Here is an 18699-nt window from a genome sequence, read left to right as displayed (position 1 = left end):
AACAGTCCTTCTGAGGACTAATCCATCTGCAGAGATATCAGGCAGGCAGTGTATATAGCAGACTGCAGTGCATATAGCACAAGAGGCTCCATTCCAATTCTGCCTTCTGCTGCTGTTAAATATTTCTATACAAAGGCCCAGGTCTCAGGGGCCAGGAATACTTTTCTTAGGATCTTAATCCTCATTATTTGCTTAAAAAGCAATCCAGAGAACACCATTTTTTCTGCACCATTTGCTTGTTGGCACTGCAGAATACAGACAGGTCCTTTCCATATTACAGCGCTAGAAATCCAGCTATTTAAAACTGTGTTTTCTCCATCAAACGGATCACATATACGTTGTCAGAAAATACTGCCATTTCTGGCCTCTATTAAAAATTTCCTTTAGTGTGCCAGTGAAGCAATTCACAGCAGTTTGCTGGTCAAACTACTTACCTACAGGCCAGGTATTTAAAACTCTGTTTTCTCCATCACACGGATCACATATAAGTTCGCTCCAAACTCAGTCATTTGTAGTGAGCGTGGAAGATACTGTCCTCCATATAAAATGGGCAAGGCACGTGGCAAGGGACGGGGAACTGGACGTGATAGTAATGGTGCATGCAGAGGCCGAGGACAAGGCCGTGGGCAAGCCGAAATTGTGCCACAACAAACACCCACATCTTCTCGCCTGACCTTCCTGTCCCAATTTCTAGGGGACCGCAGCACACCACTATTGAACCCAGAGCAGTGTCAAAAGGTTGTTGGTTGGATAGCGGATAATGCTTCCAGTCACTTAGCCACCACCACCACCACCCTGTCTTCCACACGGTCAAGTCTCAGTAGCCGTGAGTCTGGACCTCATATTCCTCACCCTGATCCTCCTTCCTCCCACCATGCCGAGTACCCAGAGACAACTGATCCCACACTTGGACACTCTGAAGAGCTGTTCACTTTTCCATTTATAGATTCGGGCCTCTCGCCCGGTCCACTTGAAGCGGGGCAAGAGGAGATCGCGTGTAGCGATGCCCAAATATTTGAGCAGCCACGGTCACACGAAGGCGACGGTGGGAAAGTGTCACAAGAGGTGGACGATGATGAGACACAATTGCCAGAGTACAGAAACAGTGTCTGCGGGTGGCACCATTGCTTCTTCTACTGTTGTGCATGTGACGCGCCCCCTGGGACATATTCCTTTTTGAGGGGAATACCCGGCACCGGATCAGATGGGGGGTTGTAGTCTCCGAGCGGCTGTGACCCGGCCCGTGCCCAGGGCGTCAAGCTCAGTGTTATGTGGCAGTCCTACAGATGTTATTAAGAGTTCTTTTGTGTCGACTACGCCACCCGTTGTGATGCGGTCACTGTGGCCGCCGCTGCAGCAGGGTCCGCTGAGGCTGATGGTGGGTGCGCAGCTTGGTGGGATAACCCCCAACGGGAGGGGTATAGCCTCAGGGGGGACAGGTGCAGAGGATGGGGGTTGTGGTGGTGCAGTGCAGACGGCAATGAAGACAGAGTCGGGTTGTGCAGTTAAGGGTGTTTACTTACTGCAGATGTTGTACTGGTCACTCCAGCTGCGAGTGACCACCCGAGCCGTGCTGCGTCCACCAGGTCCTGGATCCAGCCAACCCCCAAACAAGTCCGGAGCGTGGCCCTGAGCTCTCCTTCTGTCCCGTTCTCTGGCCGTCCCCCACCAGTGATCCACCCAGGTCCAGCTCCCTCGGGCCTTCTGTTGGGACACCCTTGGCCTTGGGTTCCCTGACCCTTCATGTGGTGTGCCTTCGGGGTGGATGTGATGGGTGACCGTGACAAACGCTGCCCACGGTCTCCGGTCTCTGGCTAGGGTGTGTTTTCTGCCCCCACCAGCTTGGGTTCCGGTACCCTGTGCCGACTCCTCACCCGGTGCTTTAATTTGGGTTCTTGGGTCCTCTCTGTTTTCCCCTCTGGGTACTCCTTCTCTGCTCCTCTCTCACTCAGGGTCTCTCTCTTGCTGCAGGCTGACTTCCTCTCTGCTTGCTGTCTGCTCCTCTGCAGATGTCTTGCTGTCTCCAACTGACTTGTTCTCTGCATCTGACCCTGTTCTTAGTTGGTGCCCACCTTATATACACCCTCTATGTGTGAGCTCAGGTGACCAGCACCCAATGAGCTCCTAACTTTACCCAGGCTGCTCCCCCTATCTGCCCCTACACTACTTGGGATGTACCACCCCCCTCCCACTCCAGCCAGGAACAGACTCGGTCGTACCTGCACATTTCTAAGTGGGAGTACCGTCGGCCTGTTCCTCGGAAATGGGATGTATGTAGTGCATGCAGCCTACCGAGCTCAGTTCCACACTCCATCCTTACCCGGGAGTGGAATATCACACCTCTGGGTTGAGGTGCAATACCCCTGTAGCAGCCGAATCCTCAGGGTGCTACATTCCCCCCTGGTAAATCACAGCACGTCCTCGGGCTGTAAGACATAAATAACACCAAAACATACATTTTTTTTTTTTTTTTTTTCATAACCATATAAAATATATAAAACATCATATATATAAAACTTTCTCGTCGCCTCTGGCTCCTCCTCCGGTCACTGTGCAACGTTTGACCGGGTAAAGTGCGACAGTCTCTCTGGAAAACTGGTTTTCCTATAAAACCAGTAGGGGGCGCTTTAGGAAGCGCAACTATATACAGGGGAAGTTGGCCGCTCTCAGTCCTCGGCCAGGTAAAGGGAAGGGAATGGCTGCTCACAGTCCTCAGCCTGGTATGGATACGGAATAACGGGTAAATAGTTCACTCATGCTGGTCCCAACGGGGACTATATATGTAGCAACAGTTTCTTTGGTACCCGGTCGGGTAACTATTTACATCTACTGCTCTGCCGCACTCAACGGCGTCTTCCTCCTGCTCTTTGCTTGTAACTTGTTGTAACTTCAGACCCGTCCGGGTCCTCTTGCTCCTCCTCCTCGCACCGCAACTCCTCCTCCGTCAGGCGGTGTACGTGGAGGGCGTAAGGTCCTTTGGCACACTTGTGCCGGGTAAAGGTGACCTCGTCTCCGATGTAGAGGTCACGACCTCTGTGCCCCTCCGGCAGATGGGACTCCACGTCTCTGCGCGTGACAAAGACGTCGCCGGGGGTGTTGTTGTCTCTGATGAAGCCCCACCCATGCTGCTGGTTGAACTTGATCACTGTCCCGATGGTGCGGGGACAATGCGCTGCACGGGGGTCCCTCCTGGTCCGGCTCTTTTGCTCGGCGCTCCTTATTTGGGCCTGTTGTTCCCGGACCCGCCTCTCTCTCCGCTCCCTCGCAAACTCCTCGAGCTGTTGGCGGCAGCACTCAGCACGCTCCGCTGCAGCTGCCCTGGTTTCCTGAGTGAACCCCATTAGATCTTCTCCGGTGGGGTCCCACTCAAACTGCGCTTCCGCTAGCGGGGGCGAGATCCTTATTACGGGCTTCGGAGCCGGAATCAGGGGTGCACACATGGTCCCAACCCTCCTCTGGTGCTCCAATTCGTAATACTTCTGGGGCCAGATGAAAGGCTGCCCGTCCGGCCACGTGTGCTGGGCAAACAAGTCCTCTCCCAGACGCGGCACCCTTGGTTTTACGGGTGCGGGCGCGGTGGTGGTGGCGCCCGGGTTGCCCAGGCCTTGCGGCCAGGCCTGGGGCACCTGGAAGGTGAAGGGCACCGTTAATACGGCGGCGCCCTGGGCTACCTGGCCTTGCGACCAGGCCGGAGGCTCCGCGGAGGTAGGGGGCGCTGTTGGTGATGCGACGCCCGGGAATTCTAGGCCCTGCGACCAGGCTGGTGGTACTTCCTGCTTGGTCACGCTCGGGGTCGAGGCGTGTGACGTCACAGGGGTCGCGGCGGCGGCTTCCGGTTGGGGCCTAGTCTGCGTCGGTGACATGGCGTTTTCGGGCACAGCAGGGGGACTTTCGGGCTCTGCGACGGGGAGCTGGGGCAGGTAAGCGGTGTCACGGCTTGGGGTATAGACGTCCCCTTTACCTGCCTCCATGCGTTCGGCTCCCTCCTCGGCGCCGTCTCCGGCCTTGGGTCCTCCCGCGCCATCCTCAGAGGCGGTCTGCTTCCTCATCTCGGCTGGCGTGCTCCGGGTCTTGGTTTGCTGGGCCATCTCCCGGCTCCACTCCGCCAATGTCTCTCGCTGTACCCGGGCCATCCTCCGTGCGAGGCCCTCCAGGGCAGTCTGTGCACACTCCCGGTCTCGGGGGAGCTGTGCAAGGACCTCCACTAGGCCTAGTGGGGTCGTGGTGTCCAGCAGGCTCCTGACCGACGGGTCGGTGCTGCTCTGCTCTTCTTCCAGCAGGCTCCTGGCCAGCGGGCCGGTGCTGCTCTGCTCTCTGGACATCTCCGGGTGAGCTTCTCTGCTACTCCTCTCCAGACTTCTTGCCTCCGGGTGCGCTCGCTCCAGACTGCTCCAGGCGGCACCCATCTTCGTTCTTTTCTTCCGTCTCCTCCCACTTCGAGGACGGTCCCGGGGCAACTCGGTGACTGTCAGCTCCAGGGGCAGTTCTTTCACGCTGACAGACACCTCTAGCATCACAGTCTCTGTTGGTGGGGGCGGTTTCCACTTTTGGCGCCATTTTCTGTCCTGGCCCACGATGGGAGGCGGCCTCTTGCCCTCCTTTGGCACGCCCATAATGGCGTCCGCTGCTCTTCCAAGGCGGGAAATCTTCGGATTTGGCGGGAAGCGTCGCCCAGTGGCGGGAAACTCTGCAGATGGCGGGAACAAGCTGGAAATGGCGGACAATCGGCGGGAAACGACTGGTGATGGAGTCCGATGGCGTGGACCCTCCGGAACCGGCGGGAGACTTCTTTCTGAGGTAAACTTGCACTTTTCTTCAGGCACGCAGTACCCGGGTGTTGCGGGCACGTAATCCTGCCGACTACGCCAAAGTTGACGCGCCCCCTGGGACATATTCCTTTTTGAGGGGAATACCCGGCACCGGATCAGATGGGGGGTTGTAGTCTCCGAGCGGCTGTGACCCGGCCCGTGCCCAGGGCGTCAAGCTCAGTGTTATGTGGCAGTCCTACAGATGTTATTAAGAGTTCTTTTGTGTCGACTACGCCACCCGTTGTGATGCGGTCACTGTGGCCGCCGCTGCAGCAGGGTCCGCTGAGGCTGATGGTGGGTGCGCAGCTTGGTGGGATAACCCCCAACGGGAGGGGTATAGCCTCAGGGGGGACAGGTGCAGAGGATGGGGGTTGTGGTGGTGCAGTGCAGACGGCAATGAAGACAGAGTCGGGTTGTGCAGTTAAGGGTGTTTACTTACTGCAGATGTTGTACTGGTCACTCCAGCTGCGAGTGACCACCCGAGCCGTGCTGCGTCCACCAGGTCCTGGATCCAGCCAACCCCCAAACAAGTCCGGAGCGTGGCCCTGAGCTCTCCTTCTGTCCCGTTCTCTGGCCGTCCCCCACCAGTGATCCACCCAGGTCCAGCTCCCTCGGGCCTTCTGTTGGGACACCCTTGGCCTTGGGTTCCCTGACCCTTCATGTGGTGTGCCTTCGGGGTGGATGTGATGGGTGACCGTGACAAACGCTGCCCACGGTCTCCGGTCTCTGGCTAGGGTGTGTTTTCTGCCCCCACCAGCTTGGGTTCCGGTACCCTGTGCCGACTCCTCACCCGGTGCTTTAATTTGGGTTCTTGGGTCCTCTCTGTTTTCCCCTCTGGGTACTCCTTCTCTGCTCCTCTCTCACTCAGGGTCTCTCTCTTGCTGCAGGCTGACTTCCTCTCTGCTTGCTGTCTGCTCCTCTGCAGATGTCTTGCTGTCTCCAACTGACTTGTTCTCTGCATCTGACCCTGTTCTTAGTTGGTGCCCACCTTATATACACCCTCTATGTGTGAGCTCAGGTGACCAGCACCCAATGAGCTCCTAACTTTACCCAGGCTGCTCCCCCTATCTGCCCCTACACTACTTGGGATGTACCACCCCCCTCCCACTCCAGCCAGGAACAGACTCGGTCGTACCTGCACATTTCTAAGTGGGAGTACCGTCGGCCTGTTCCTCGGAAATGGGATGTATGTAGTGCATGCAGCCTACCGAGCTCAGTTCCACACTCCATCCTTACCCGGGAGTGGAATATCACACCTCTGGGTTGAGGTGCAATACCCCTGTAGCAGCCGAATCCTCAGGGTGCTACACATGCAAGCCAATCCCCTGTCCATGGTGCATGCGAAGACGCCTCCTGCCCTGCACCCGTCGTTGCACACTCTCAAGTAGCAGCATCAGGAAGCATGTCCATGTCCTTGTCCCAGCGCAGCGTTCAGTTGTCCATACCCTAGTCCTTGGAACGCAAGCGCAAATATGCCCCACAGGCCACACTACTAAATTCTCACATTTCACGACAGCTTGCGCTCGAAATGTTGCCTTTTAGGCTCGTGGAGACGGAAGCATTCCGCAACCTGATGGTCCCCAGCCGCCACTATTTCTCCTGGTGTGCCATCCCCGCATTACACAAGCACTTGTCCCAAAACATTAGCCGTGCTCTCAACAACGCAGTTACCGGTAAAGTCCACCTAACCACGGACATGTGGACAAGTGCTTGTGGGCAGGGATGGTACATCTCGCTGACGGCACACTAGGTTAACATAGTGGAAGCAGGGACCCAGTCGGACCTTGGGACGGAACACGTCCTCCCGACGCCAAGGATTGCGGGCCCTAGATCAATCAGGGTTGCCCCCACGGTCTACAGCTCCGGCACCTGATATCCTCCTCAGCCTCCTCCTCCTCTTCAGCCTCCATCTCCGGATTTGACCACATCAGTCACAAGCTGGAAGCACTGCAGCACTGCCTCGGCCAAGCGGCAACAGGCTGTGCTGAAGCTAATATGCTTGGCTGAAAAACCGCACAATGCTGAAGAGTTGTGGACAGCTCTGAAAGAGCAGGGAGATCTGTGGCTCACACCGCTGAACCTACAGCCAGGCATGGTCGTGCGTGACAATGGCCGGAACCTGGTGCCGGCTCTGAGGTGAGGCGAGCTCACACACGTACCATGTCTGGCCCATGTGCTTAACCTCGTGGTTCACCGGTTTCTCAAATCCTACCCGGAGCTGCCGGATCTGCTTGTTAAAGTACGCCGCCTGTGTGCCCATTTTAGAAAGTCAGCTACAGCTTCCGCCGCCCTTGCAGTGTTTCAGCAGCGTTTGCAGCTTCCGGCTCACAGACTGGTGTGTGATGTAGTGTCTCTACACTGCAGATGTTGGGAAGGATTTGTGAGCAGAAGAGGGCAGTTGTTGAGTACCAGCATCAACAAGGCCGTCTGTATTCAGTTCAGACTCCACACATAAGACCTCAGGAGTGGACATGGATGTCAGACATAAGTACCATCCTCCAAAACTTTGAGGACTCCACCAAGATGGCGAGCGGCGATGATGCCATAATTAGCGTCACCATCCGCTTCTCTGTCTTCTGAAATGCTCTCTGCTCACAATCAAAGAGGATGCATTGCAGGCGGAGGATGATGAGATGGAGCCAGGAACCATACAGGGTGATTACACACAACCAAGCCTCATCTCATCCCAACGTGGATTGGGTGACAATGAGGAAGAGGAGGAGGAGGAGGATGGACAGGAGCTAGTTTCATGCACTATAGACGGTACTACCTGCACAGCTGTCATACCGTCTATTCAGCGTGGATGGCCAGAGGACAGAGAGGAGGAGGAGGAGGAGGAGAGCATGGTCAGTCATCCTCTTGGTGAGGACACGGAAGTCATGCCTGTTAGTAGTCTGGCACGCATGGCTGAGTTTATGTTATGCTGCCTTTCCCATGACCCTTGCGTTCTCAAAATTTTGAGTGACAGTCATTACTAGTTGGTGACACTTCTAGACCCACACTACAAGGAGTACTTTATATCTCTTATTCCTGAGGCGGACAGGTAATTCCTCTGTGCCTTATAATTATGGGTATCCAAGCTGGATACATGGAATGAACTGGCTCTCTATGCCTCGGAGGTCCTGGCCTGCCCTGCCGCCAGCGTTTTATCAGAGCGGGTTTTTAGTGCCGCTGGTGGAATTATAACTGATAAGCGCATCCGCCTGTCAACTGAAAATGCTGACAGGCTGACTCTTATAAAAATGACCAAGGGCTGGATTGGGCCAGAATTCTCAACACCACCGAATGATAGCAGCGTAACATAAACTCAAATCCAGTGTCTTTTCTTGGGAGGTGTATTCCCATGCACCTTTTCACACCTACACATGGGTATACGCTTCCTGATTTTGTCTATTTGCTCGTGTCCTCCTCCTTCTCCTCATCCTCCTCCACCATATCACCAGGGTGACCGTGGTCCGTGATGCAACACCCACATAATTTTTTTAAAGGGTGTTTATGATGCCCGTGAAATTTTTTTTTAATACACTATGTTCATGTATACCCCCCAGGGGTAAATGTTTGTCAGCCCATACACTTAGTGCATGGGCATTACAAGTATAGGAGGCCCGCTCCTTTCTAATGGGAACATTTTTTTATGAGACCCTCCTCCACGTCTCTTTCAAGGGGCATTGAAGTGCCTCCAAATTTTTGGCAGCCCTTGCATTCACTGCATAGGCCAACACTATGGGAGACTCTCTCCTTTCTAATGGGAATTTGTCATTACTGTGGCCCTGCTCTGTGTGTCTTTAAATTCTTAGTGGGGTTTTTCCTAAAATTGGTCAGCCGTTGGACTCATTGCATACCCTATAACTGTATAGCAGACCCTCTCCTTTCTAATGGGAACATGTCGTACCTTGTTACTGTGGCCCTGTTCTGTGTGTCTCTAAATTCGTAGTGGGGTTTTTTCCTAAAATTGTCAGCCGTTGGACTCACTGCATACCCTATAACTGTATAGCAGACCCTCTCCTTTCTAATGGGAACATGTCGTACCTTGTTACTGTGGCCCTGCTCCGTGTGTCTTTAAATTCTTAGTGGGGTTTTTCCTAAAATTGGTCAGCCATTGGACTCACTGCCTACCCTATAACTGTATAGCAGACCCTCTCCTTTCTAATGGGAACATGTTGTACCTTGTTACTGTGGCCCTGCTCCGTGTGTCTTTAAATTCTTAGTGGGGTTTTTCCTAAATTTTGGCAGCCCTTGCAGTCATAGCATGGGCATTACCACTATAGGAGACCCGCTCCTTTATAATGGGAACATTTTTTTTACTGAGACCCTCCTCTATGTCTCTTCAACGTGGTATTCGGTTGCGTCCAAATTTTTGGCAGCCCTTGCAGTCACTGGATATGCAATAACAGTATAGGAGACCCACTTGTTAATAATGGGAACAACAAAGCATAGCCCTCTGATGGCTCTCTAACAATAGCTAGGGCGACTGCTGGCCTTTTAAGAATAGTCAGGGCCGTCTGATGTCCCTGTAAAAATAGGCTTTATGACTTTCAGAGTCCCTCCATCATAAATAAAAAAGGTTGTGTCTGATGATGTGTCACACACCACATTGCCAGATAAGGTTGTAAAATGTTAAAATGACATTTCCCGGTGAATGCATTTGTCTTAAAAAATAACGTAAAAAAACCCAAAACAATAGGATCTTTCTTTAGTATAAAAAACAGCGTCACCAATTTAACCTCAATGTAATCACATTGTTCAGCTCATGCACATCCTCCTCCATCTCCGAAATGATCACATCAGTCACAAGCTAACAGCACTGCAGCACTGCCTTGGCCAAGCAGCAACAGGCTGTGCTGAAGATAGCATGCTTAATTGACAAACCGCCCAGCGCTGCAGAGTTGTTGAAAGCTGTAACACAGCAGCCTGATCTGTGGCTCTCACCGCTGAACATACAGCAAGGCATGGTCGTGTGTGACAATGGGCGGAACCTGGTGACGGAGAAATGACAGCCGGGGTAGATACAGTTTCCCTCTATGCCAGTCCTTTCACCAAGCTAAAGAATATGGCTGTGGTGAAATACAACTCCCACTGAGAAGCTGTTTCAGATTGAAAAACATTGTGCCCACCAGAGGATTGGATTCTGAGGACTAACCTTTCTCCCCCGCTCAAGAGCCCCATAGCAGCTGCAAAGTTAGCTCTATCATGAACTCTCCTGAGGTAGAAGCCAAGGCACACCAGAGGATTCTCTGCTGGGACCGTCCAACCCAGCCGAGAAGCAGTCCTGGCTAAGAAAAGTATGTGGGAAGGTTCCCGGACACTCTATGACTGCTTTTTTACTGAGGAGGAAACACACACAAACACAGGGAGAATATACAAAGTCCTTGCAGATGTTGTCCTTGCTGGGATTTGAACCCAGGATCCCAGTGCTGCAAGGCTTCAAGTGCTAACCACTGATCCAATGTGCTGCCGTTCACCCTCTAATATCTAACAAGCTGGAGAAACTTGCATCTACTGCCACTCTATCTTCAGCTCCTTTGTGAGAAAATGTATTTGGGCAGCCACTCAGTCTACCAAATAAAATTCCTGAGAAGGAAATTGGGGATGGCTTTGCTACTGGTACTGGGGGCAGTGCTAATACCATGGCATTGTACCATAGTTTACTGGAAATATTCCAGGCTGGTAGGAGGCAAGCAAATTCCCACAGAAAAGTACCAGCAGTAAGGTTCAGGCCACATTTCAAGTGCAAGCAGCTTTAGAGGACTTCCTGGGAGAAATGACACGCAGGGTAGATACGGTTTCCCTCTATGCCAGTCCTTTCACTGAGCTAAATACAACTCTCAGCAAAAAAAGTTGTGGACTGGCTCCGTACCGTCCCTGGCCACATTCACCTGTCCACGTGTTTGTGGTTAGGTGGTGCTTCCCAGTAAGTGCACTGGGGAGGGCACAGGTAATGTTGTGGGACCCGTGCTTGTGGAAGGCGGAGGCGATACCGGGAAATATAGTGGCGGCTGGGGACCGAGTATGGACACCCGGCCGCCGCCGGCATTAGGTTGTGAAAAGCTTCCGCCTCCACGAGCTTAAAAGGCCATATTTCAAGTGCAAAGAGCTGCCCAGAAGTCTGGCAGTTTTAGTGTTGCGGCCTGTGGGTGGATGGGTGGCTGGCTGTATACTTGCACTTGCATTCCAAGTAACAGAAAACTAAGCAGATGGTGGCCTCTATCATCTTCATGGCCTCACCTCGGCACTATGAACTCTCCTGAAGGATAAGCCAGGGCTCGCCGGAGGAGTCTCCAGTTCTCTGGTGAGCCCGTCCAGCCCTGCCGACAAGCAGCCCTGGCTAAGAAAAGTGTGGGGGAAGGTTCCCGGACACTCTATGGCTGCTTTTTTAATGTGGATCGGCCATGCTTATGCATATTATTTCTCAAACCGCATTACAGATCAGGCCATTGTCCAACTCTGTATTAAAGAAATTAAATGCGCAAAGAAAGATGTGTGTGTGTCAAAGCACCACCGACAAGTGGGAGTTGATGTTGGACGGGCTGCCATTGCTTCTGCAACAAGCTCAATTACTGGACGTCCTGGGAGAAATTACACGCAGGGTAGATAGGGTTTCCCTCTATGCCAGTCCTTTCACCAAGCTAAATACAACTGTCAGCAAAAAAAGTTGTGGACTGGCTCCGTACCGTCCCTGGCCACATTCACCTGTCCACGTGTTTGTGGTTAGGCGGTCCTTCCCAGTAAGTGCACTGGGGAGGGTACGGGTAATGTTGTGGGACCCATGCTTGTGGAATGTGGAGGCGATACCGGAGAAATATAGTGGCGGCTGGGGGCCGAGTATGGACACCCGGCCGTCACCGGGATGAGGTTGTGAAAAGCTTCCGCCTCCACGAGCCTAAAAGGCCACATTTCAAGTGCAAGCAGCTGTCAAAAATTTGGCAGTATAGTATTGCAGCCTGTGGGTGGGTGGCTGGCTGCATACTTGCGCTTGCATTCCAAGGAATGGGGTAGGGACAGCTGAACGCTGCAGTGGGACAAGGACGTGGACGGTGATTGTTGCAAGTCTGCAACGACAGGTGCATGGCGGGAGGCATCTTCGCATGCGCCAAGGATCACTTATGATGGGCACACTTTTAGGCAGTGACCTGGGAGTCAGAGATGCTTCCAGAAGTCTTCCCCATGCTGTTCCCATGTCTTTTCAGCACTGTATGCATGTGTCTGATGATGTGTCACACACCACATGGCCAGATAAGGTTGTAAAATGTTAAAATTACATTTCCTGGTGAATGCATTTGTCTTGGTTGAAAGCAATTCAAAAGTGCAAAAACGCTACGTGTGAACATAGCCCAAGTTGTGGAGGAGTTTTTTTGTTTTTGGTTATTTATTTTGCCTTATATACAAGTCATTACCCTGGAAAGGATGTTCCTTAACATATTTCCCAGGAAAATCCATTTTGGTTTAATTTTTGTATGTTTTATTGTGAGTCCGTAAAAGTGGTGTAATACTCTGACCACGTTACTAACAGCAGTGATCTGGGAGTCAGAAATGCTTCCAGGGGTCTTCCCCATGCTGTTCCCATGTCATTTGAGCACTGTTCTCATCGATTTAGGAAATTTTTAGGCCCTCTGCAGACCGCCGGGGGTGAGCCGCCTGAAAAATGCTCGAGTTTCCCATAGACTTACATTGGGCTCGTTGCTCGGGTCAAGCACCCGAGTATTCCAATTTGCTCGACCCGAGCAACGAGCACCCGAGCATTTTAGTGCTCTCTCATCACTAGTGTTCACCTGTTTTTTTCTTATGTTCTGCCTTGTGAGCAGAGTTTGGAGTTTCCAGACGTTATCGGCTGTTTTATCAATTGCAACATTTTAAAAAATAGTCACGTTATCCCCTGGAGTGATTTATGTTTTATGTATAGTTATTTTGGCGCAACCATTTTGCAAATGTGTGACATCTTTGCTCTAAAAAAAGAAGTGCAAAACAGGTCATAGAGAAGAAGAAAGACCATTTTTGACTCTGTGTAAAATTCATGAACCATTTTGAAAAATTTGGAGCAAAAAACAACAATGAATGAAAAGAACTTTGCTCAGAAATATAAACAGAGATTGTCAGGGATCTCTGGAGTTTGTATTGGTGGAGGATTTAACAAGGATTTAACAGATGAGTACAGTGTTTTTTCTATATTAGAACATTATTTTCTGCTGCTGTTTTATTTTTGTTTTCTTAGAATAAACCCTTTAGTAATGTAAATTTGTTATTTTTGTTATTATTATAATTTATTATTATTTATTGTCATTTTATATTTTTCACAATCCTCAGATCCGAACCTTTGAGCAGTCTCGGGACTTTGACTGTGGACCACTATCTCCTATGAAGGATCCCCTGAGAGAGTACCTGCAGCTGACTACAGGATGCGCTCTGCACTACATCATGAGTTTTATGTAAGAGGAGCGGCTGTGATGTTTTTATCTTCAGAGTAAAATGCAAAAATTCGGCTTAAAGGGGACCTGTAAATAGGTTAAAAGTGGCCATTTTCTGCTTTTATTTTATCCCTTTTAGTTTTTTTTTGTTAAATCCACCTTTATCTTTAGTGCAAATTTTATGGTCGTTCCAAGGGGGCGTAGCTCACAGGGTAACAATGGAGAGCAGCCTAAAGACACGCCCCTGAGGATCCTGTTAGCCACGCCCTCTTATTAAAGACTAGAAAAATTAGCACTAAATAAAAAGGTCCATACTCAGGAACCATATGGCAGAATTGAAAAAAAATGGTGCAGTGGGAATATAATAAGAGCAAAACCTGCCCGCTTTTATTCTGGTGAATGATCCTTTATTTCTATGTGAATTTGGTGCAGCCGCTACATATTGCACTGTGCCACTGAGACAGAAATGTTGTACTGTATTGTTAGTAATTATAACTGTCTCTTAATTAGTGACTCCCGACCGTATCATGGGAATGTAGATCTCCATGGCCTGAAAATGAGACTGCGATCTTATTACCAGGTAATGTGATTAATGCAAAAAAATAAACATAAAGGTGATTAGTAGTGCACAGAGCTGGGCAAGTTTTTGGAAAAAAAAAATTTGAGCCTTCCTAAGCCATGTTCACATGTAGCGTAAATACTGCGGGATTTATTGTGCAGAAAGTCTGTGTTTAGCTATTCAAGCAAAGTGGATGTGATTTCATGAAAACTCATGCCCCACTGTGCCTTTAAAGACACTACTGAACTGTGTGTTTTTTGGCGTATTCTTCCCTACAGGCTTCTACGGGGAGCTTGGAAAAAATAAGTAAATACAAAATTGCATTTGTAACACCCCTTTAAGCCACGTCCGTGAGCAGGGTGTCTGTTATAAACTCCTCAGCAGTGAAACCACATGTGCCAGCAGTAGCTACTCACGCCTTGCTGTAGCACGTTTGGGGTCATACAGAGATCCAGCTTGGGGCTGCAGGATCCAAATGTCTGGGACACAGGGAATGGATCGCAGGATCCTCCTCTGAGTTCGACAAGGCGGTGGTGGACATCTCCTGGTAACCAGGCTGGTCTGCAGATGTGGTTCAACTCCAGGATTATCCTCCTTCCTCACACACTGAGCTGCTGAGCTGTCAGCACTCACTTTGTGTCTCTGTTCCCATCTCTCCAATGTCAGACTCTCACTAGTCTGCCATGGAGCGTCACAAACATCTCATGCCCAGCTGGCTCTTCCCTTCTTCTCCAACTTGCCCAGCCAATCAGTCTCTTTCTCGTCTACCCCTCCGCTTCCAGGAGCAAAGACTGCTGAGAGTTGTACTCCAGGATAGTGCAGCAAAAACATTAATGTCTGCTGATGTAAATGTCTGCTTATTCCCAGCTGAAGTAGTCTCTGTACACATAGCTCCCACTGCAGGTGTTACACATGTTTAAGTGCAGAATCAAAGCTTTTCTGTAATGATAAAAAAAAGCATTAAAGGAGTTGTCTGGGACTTTAATATTTATGGCCTATCTTTGGGATAGGTCATCAATGTCTGAACGGTGGGGGTGCGACATCCAGCACTCCCTGCTGATCAGCTGTTCCCGGTGTCGGTGGCGGCCTTAACAGCTAACTACAGCTCCGTCAACTCTATATTCAAATCAATAGGGGGCGGATGTGCAGTACCCGACAGCGACACTAGTAAATGGAGCTGTAACTGAGCAGTTGCGGTCACTGCCAACACCGGGAACAGCAGATCAGTGGGGGTGCCTGGGGTTGCACCCCCACCACCGTTCAGAGATTGATGACCTATCCTAAGGATAGGCCATCAATGTTAAAGTCCCAGACAACCCCTTTAGAAACGCTGTTTCAAATTTGCACCAAAAATGCATCAAATAAAGGGAAAAGCGTATAAAAAAAACCTCACAATACACAAAAGATTTTCATTGTGTAGTTTGGTGCAGAAAACATGCAGATAAAAAGCAGCAAAAAAAACCCCAGCAGTTATGTTACGTGTGAACCCGGCCCTAAGTCTCATTCTGACTTTTGCTTACTATATGGACAGCCCCAGGTTATACTGGGTATGTTTTCTATCTAAGGAAAACTCGGACAGAACTCATATGTTAAAAATGGAGGTCTGAATAAGATCTTACTCTTGACTAGAGGAGGACAAAACAACTAAGGGGAGGTGTCACTTATGGGGGTTGATTGCATGCACCGTGGCTTACATTGGTATAGCCAGCCTGTGACTGGCACCATTATAGTGGTATCCACTGTCGCTGTATCATGGGGCACTGTGGGCGCCATCTATTGGGTGAGATGAACAATTGCAAATGCTATGTGTGAAATCTGTGTACTCCTCTTACATACTGCAATATCACACTCTCATAGCAGTGATGTACACGACCAAGAAATAAAATGAGTATATTATCATCTGTTCCAGGATGAACTGCAGCAATTGATCCTGATGTCACTCCCAGACACACATCTGATCTCTCAGGACCCAGTCTCAGGTCAGCCTGCACCCACCAGTGCCAGAACATAGGAAATATATCTACAAATTACTAATTGTTCTATATGTAACATCTGCTTATTTAGATGCTTCGCTGCAAGAAATGGTGAAGATAATATCACTGATGCTTGGAGCTGCTGTTCAGGTAATTGACCAGGGTCGCTGCGCCATTTCTGGCATAATTGGAACCAAAATTCAGCTACAAGAATTTTTTTTTTGGAACATTTATTAATGTTTTGTTTAAAAATAATGGCTCTCGTTACTTTCCTTATTTTCGACTTATTTTGTGATTTGAGTCAAATTTATTATTGGCGAGCACCATTAAAGTAAGTCAAATAGGAAGTGGCGCAAATAAGAGGAAGATATATAACTAGCAAGATACGACAAGTCTATCACACAGCGGCATCACTGTGATACATATGGTACATATCCAAGCTCCCCGGACTAACGATCAGACGGCACTACGTCGCACATCATGTCTTATTGTTTAAATGCATCCTATAGGTATGTGCACTCCACATCTTTCTTTGGCGGAGGAACTCTGGGTTTTTCAAGAGAAAAGAGCTTCAGGAAACGCAGGTGTTTTTCTTTTTTCCCCCGAAGCATCATTTTTTAGCTTTTTCTTTTGTTGTTTCCTGAGTGGATTTTTGACCAGTAGTTTTTGGGGGGTTTTTTTTGTGTTTTTCCAGCATTTTTGTTGTGTCTTTTTTAATTCATTCTTTGGATATTTTTTGTTTAAACTCCAACAATCAAAGTCCAGCAACCAAAGTCCAACAACCAAAGTTCAACAATCAAAAGTCCAACAATCAAAAGTCCAATAATCAAAGTCCAACAGTCAAAAGTCCAACAGTCAAAAGTCCAACAATCAAAGTCCAACAATCAAAGTCCAACAATCAAAGTTCCAACAATCAAAGTCCAACAACCAAAGTCCAACAATCAAAAGTCCAACAATCAAAAGTCCAACAACCAAAGTCCAACAACCAAAGTCCAACAACCAAAGTCCAACAATCAAAAGTCCAACAATCAAAGTCTAACAATCAAAAGTCCAACAATCAAAAGTCCAACAATCAAAAGTCCAACAATCAAAAGTCTAACAATCAAAGTCCAACAATCAAAAGTCCAACAATCAAAAGTCCAACAATCAAAAGTCCAACAATCAAAAGTCCAACAATCAAAAGTCCAACAATCAAAGTCCAACAATCAAAAGTCCAACAATCAAAGTCTAACAATCAAAAGTCCAATAATCAAAGTCCAACAATCAGAGTCCAACAGTCAAAAGTTGGACAATTGTTTAAATGCATCCTATAGGTATGTGCACTCCACATCTTTCTTTGGCGGAGGAACTCTGGGTTTTTCAAGAGAAAAGAGCTTCAGGAAACGCAGGTGTTTTTCTTTTTTCCCCCGAAGCATCATTTTTTAGCTTTTTCTTTTGTTGTTTCCTGAGTGGATTTTTGACCAGTAGTTTTTGGGGGTTTTTTTGTGTTTTTCCAGCATTTTTGTTGTGTCTTTTTTAATTCATTTTTTGGATATTTTTTGTTTAAACTCAATTCAACAATAAAGAAACAGTTTTTCAAGAAAAACCAAAGTCCACAATCAAAGTCCAACAACCAAAGTCCAACAATCAAAAGTCCAACAATCAAAAGTCCAACAATCAAAAGTCCAACAATCAAAAGTCCAACAATCAAAGTCCAACAATCAAAAGTCCAACAATCAAAAGTCCAACAATCAAAGTCCAATAATCAAAGTCCAACAATCAAAAATCCAACAATCAAAGTCCAACAGTCAAAAGTCCAACAATCAAAGTCCAACAATCAAAGTCTGTTGCACCTTTCCATTGACTTACATTGTAAAGTATAGAGCATCTTCAGAGCAGAAAACCCCTGAACAACGGTCAGGTCACTTATTTTAGTCGCTTGGCGTCTTTGGAAACCTGAAACAACGTTTTTACATAGAATTGCATGTGTTTATTTTTTTGGAGCGTTTTCTAGGTGCCTTTTCAGGCGACTTTCAGAGCAGATCCACCTGGAAAAACAAACAAACATGCTCACATACCCTAATGGTGCCCATAGACCTTAGATAGCTGTCAGCTAAATATTTGTTCAGCCAGCAGCCATGTCTCCCTACCACCCCCAGAGATATGCATACTTGGTTCAGCCGTACTTCAATCTTTATCAGTCCGACGTCATCTGCAGGATGAGAGTCAGGTGGCCCCCCATGCAGATCAGAGGGTCATCCAATGTTGTTGAAATCAGTGGGTTCAGACAACCTTAATTTAATATGTAAGTGAATTTATGAAATTATATTAAGAGTTCCAATAAAGTCCCCTCCATTCTTCCCATGGTGTCTCTTTACAGGGAGAGGGTCGTGAAGAAATAATTGGTGGAATTCGTAGTCTAAGTCTCGATTTCCAAAGCGAGTTGGCGGGAAAGATTCAGGAGGTGAGCCGGCGGACCATCTTAGAGCACCCTCTGTCTTCCTCCTCTTTGTCTTACTTGTTTCTTTGCTCAGTCTCTGCTGACAGTCCTTTGTACTCTCTTTAAAAGATGACCCAAGACTCAGGGAAAATATTCTCTCTACCAGGGTCAGAGTTGTGCCAGCTCTCCCATTCTGACCTGGAAGATTTGGTGCACATGTTATGTGCTCACATGAAGGACATCCTGAAGCAGAGAGACGACACTCTGGAGGTAAGAATGTCATTCTGTACATGGCCTGGCTAACATCATTAGTCATGTTGTAAGGCTCCTTAAAGTGGGGGTTATGGCGCAGTCAGACGGCCGTATAAATTGGAGTGGAACCAGAATGTAGTACACGGACTGGCCGGCGGCTGTACCCACCCGAGCATAACAGCTTCATGTATTTCTATGCAGCTGTTACGCTCAGGTCGGGAGAGCGCCAGCTAGTCGGTGCACTGCAGTCTGATTTAAATGGCTGTCTGACTGACCCCGTAAAGGG

The 18699-nt window shown here is 48.9% G+C and overlaps 1 protein-coding gene across 3 annotated transcripts in view; it reads left to right on the top strand.

Annotated features, from left to right (window-relative positions):
* CCDC88B (coiled-coil domain containing 88B) overlaps window positions 1-18699 on the top strand; it is a 95364-nt gene that overhangs the window by 29573 nt on the left and 47092 nt on the right. For all 3 annotated transcript variants that reach the window (XM_073658498.1, XM_073658497.1, XM_073658499.1), the window contains exons 2-7: window positions 13110-13231; window positions 13721-13790; window positions 15679-15748; window positions 15834-15892; window positions 18102-18185; window positions 18291-18431. In XM_073658498.1, coding sequence (XP_073514599.1) covers window positions 13110-13231; window positions 13721-13790; window positions 15679-15748; window positions 15834-15892; window positions 18102-18185; window positions 18291-18431 — 546 coding nt within the window. The remainder of the gene's footprint in view (window positions 1-13109; window positions 13232-13720; window positions 13791-15678; window positions 15749-15833; window positions 15893-18101; window positions 18186-18290; window positions 18432-18699) is intronic.

Source organism: Phyllobates terribilis, unplaced genomic scaffold (assembly GCF_046119375.1).
Source record: "Phyllobates terribilis strain yellow unplaced genomic scaffold, ASM4611937v1 Scaffold_13__5_contigs__length_258822181, whole genome shotgun sequence".
In the NCBI taxonomy this organism is placed as follows: domain Eukaryota; kingdom Metazoa; phylum Chordata; class Amphibia; order Anura; family Dendrobatidae; genus Phyllobates; species Phyllobates terribilis.
The sequence above is the reverse complement of the archived record's forward strand: the minus strand, read 5'-3'. Positions and strand labels throughout refer to the sequence as shown.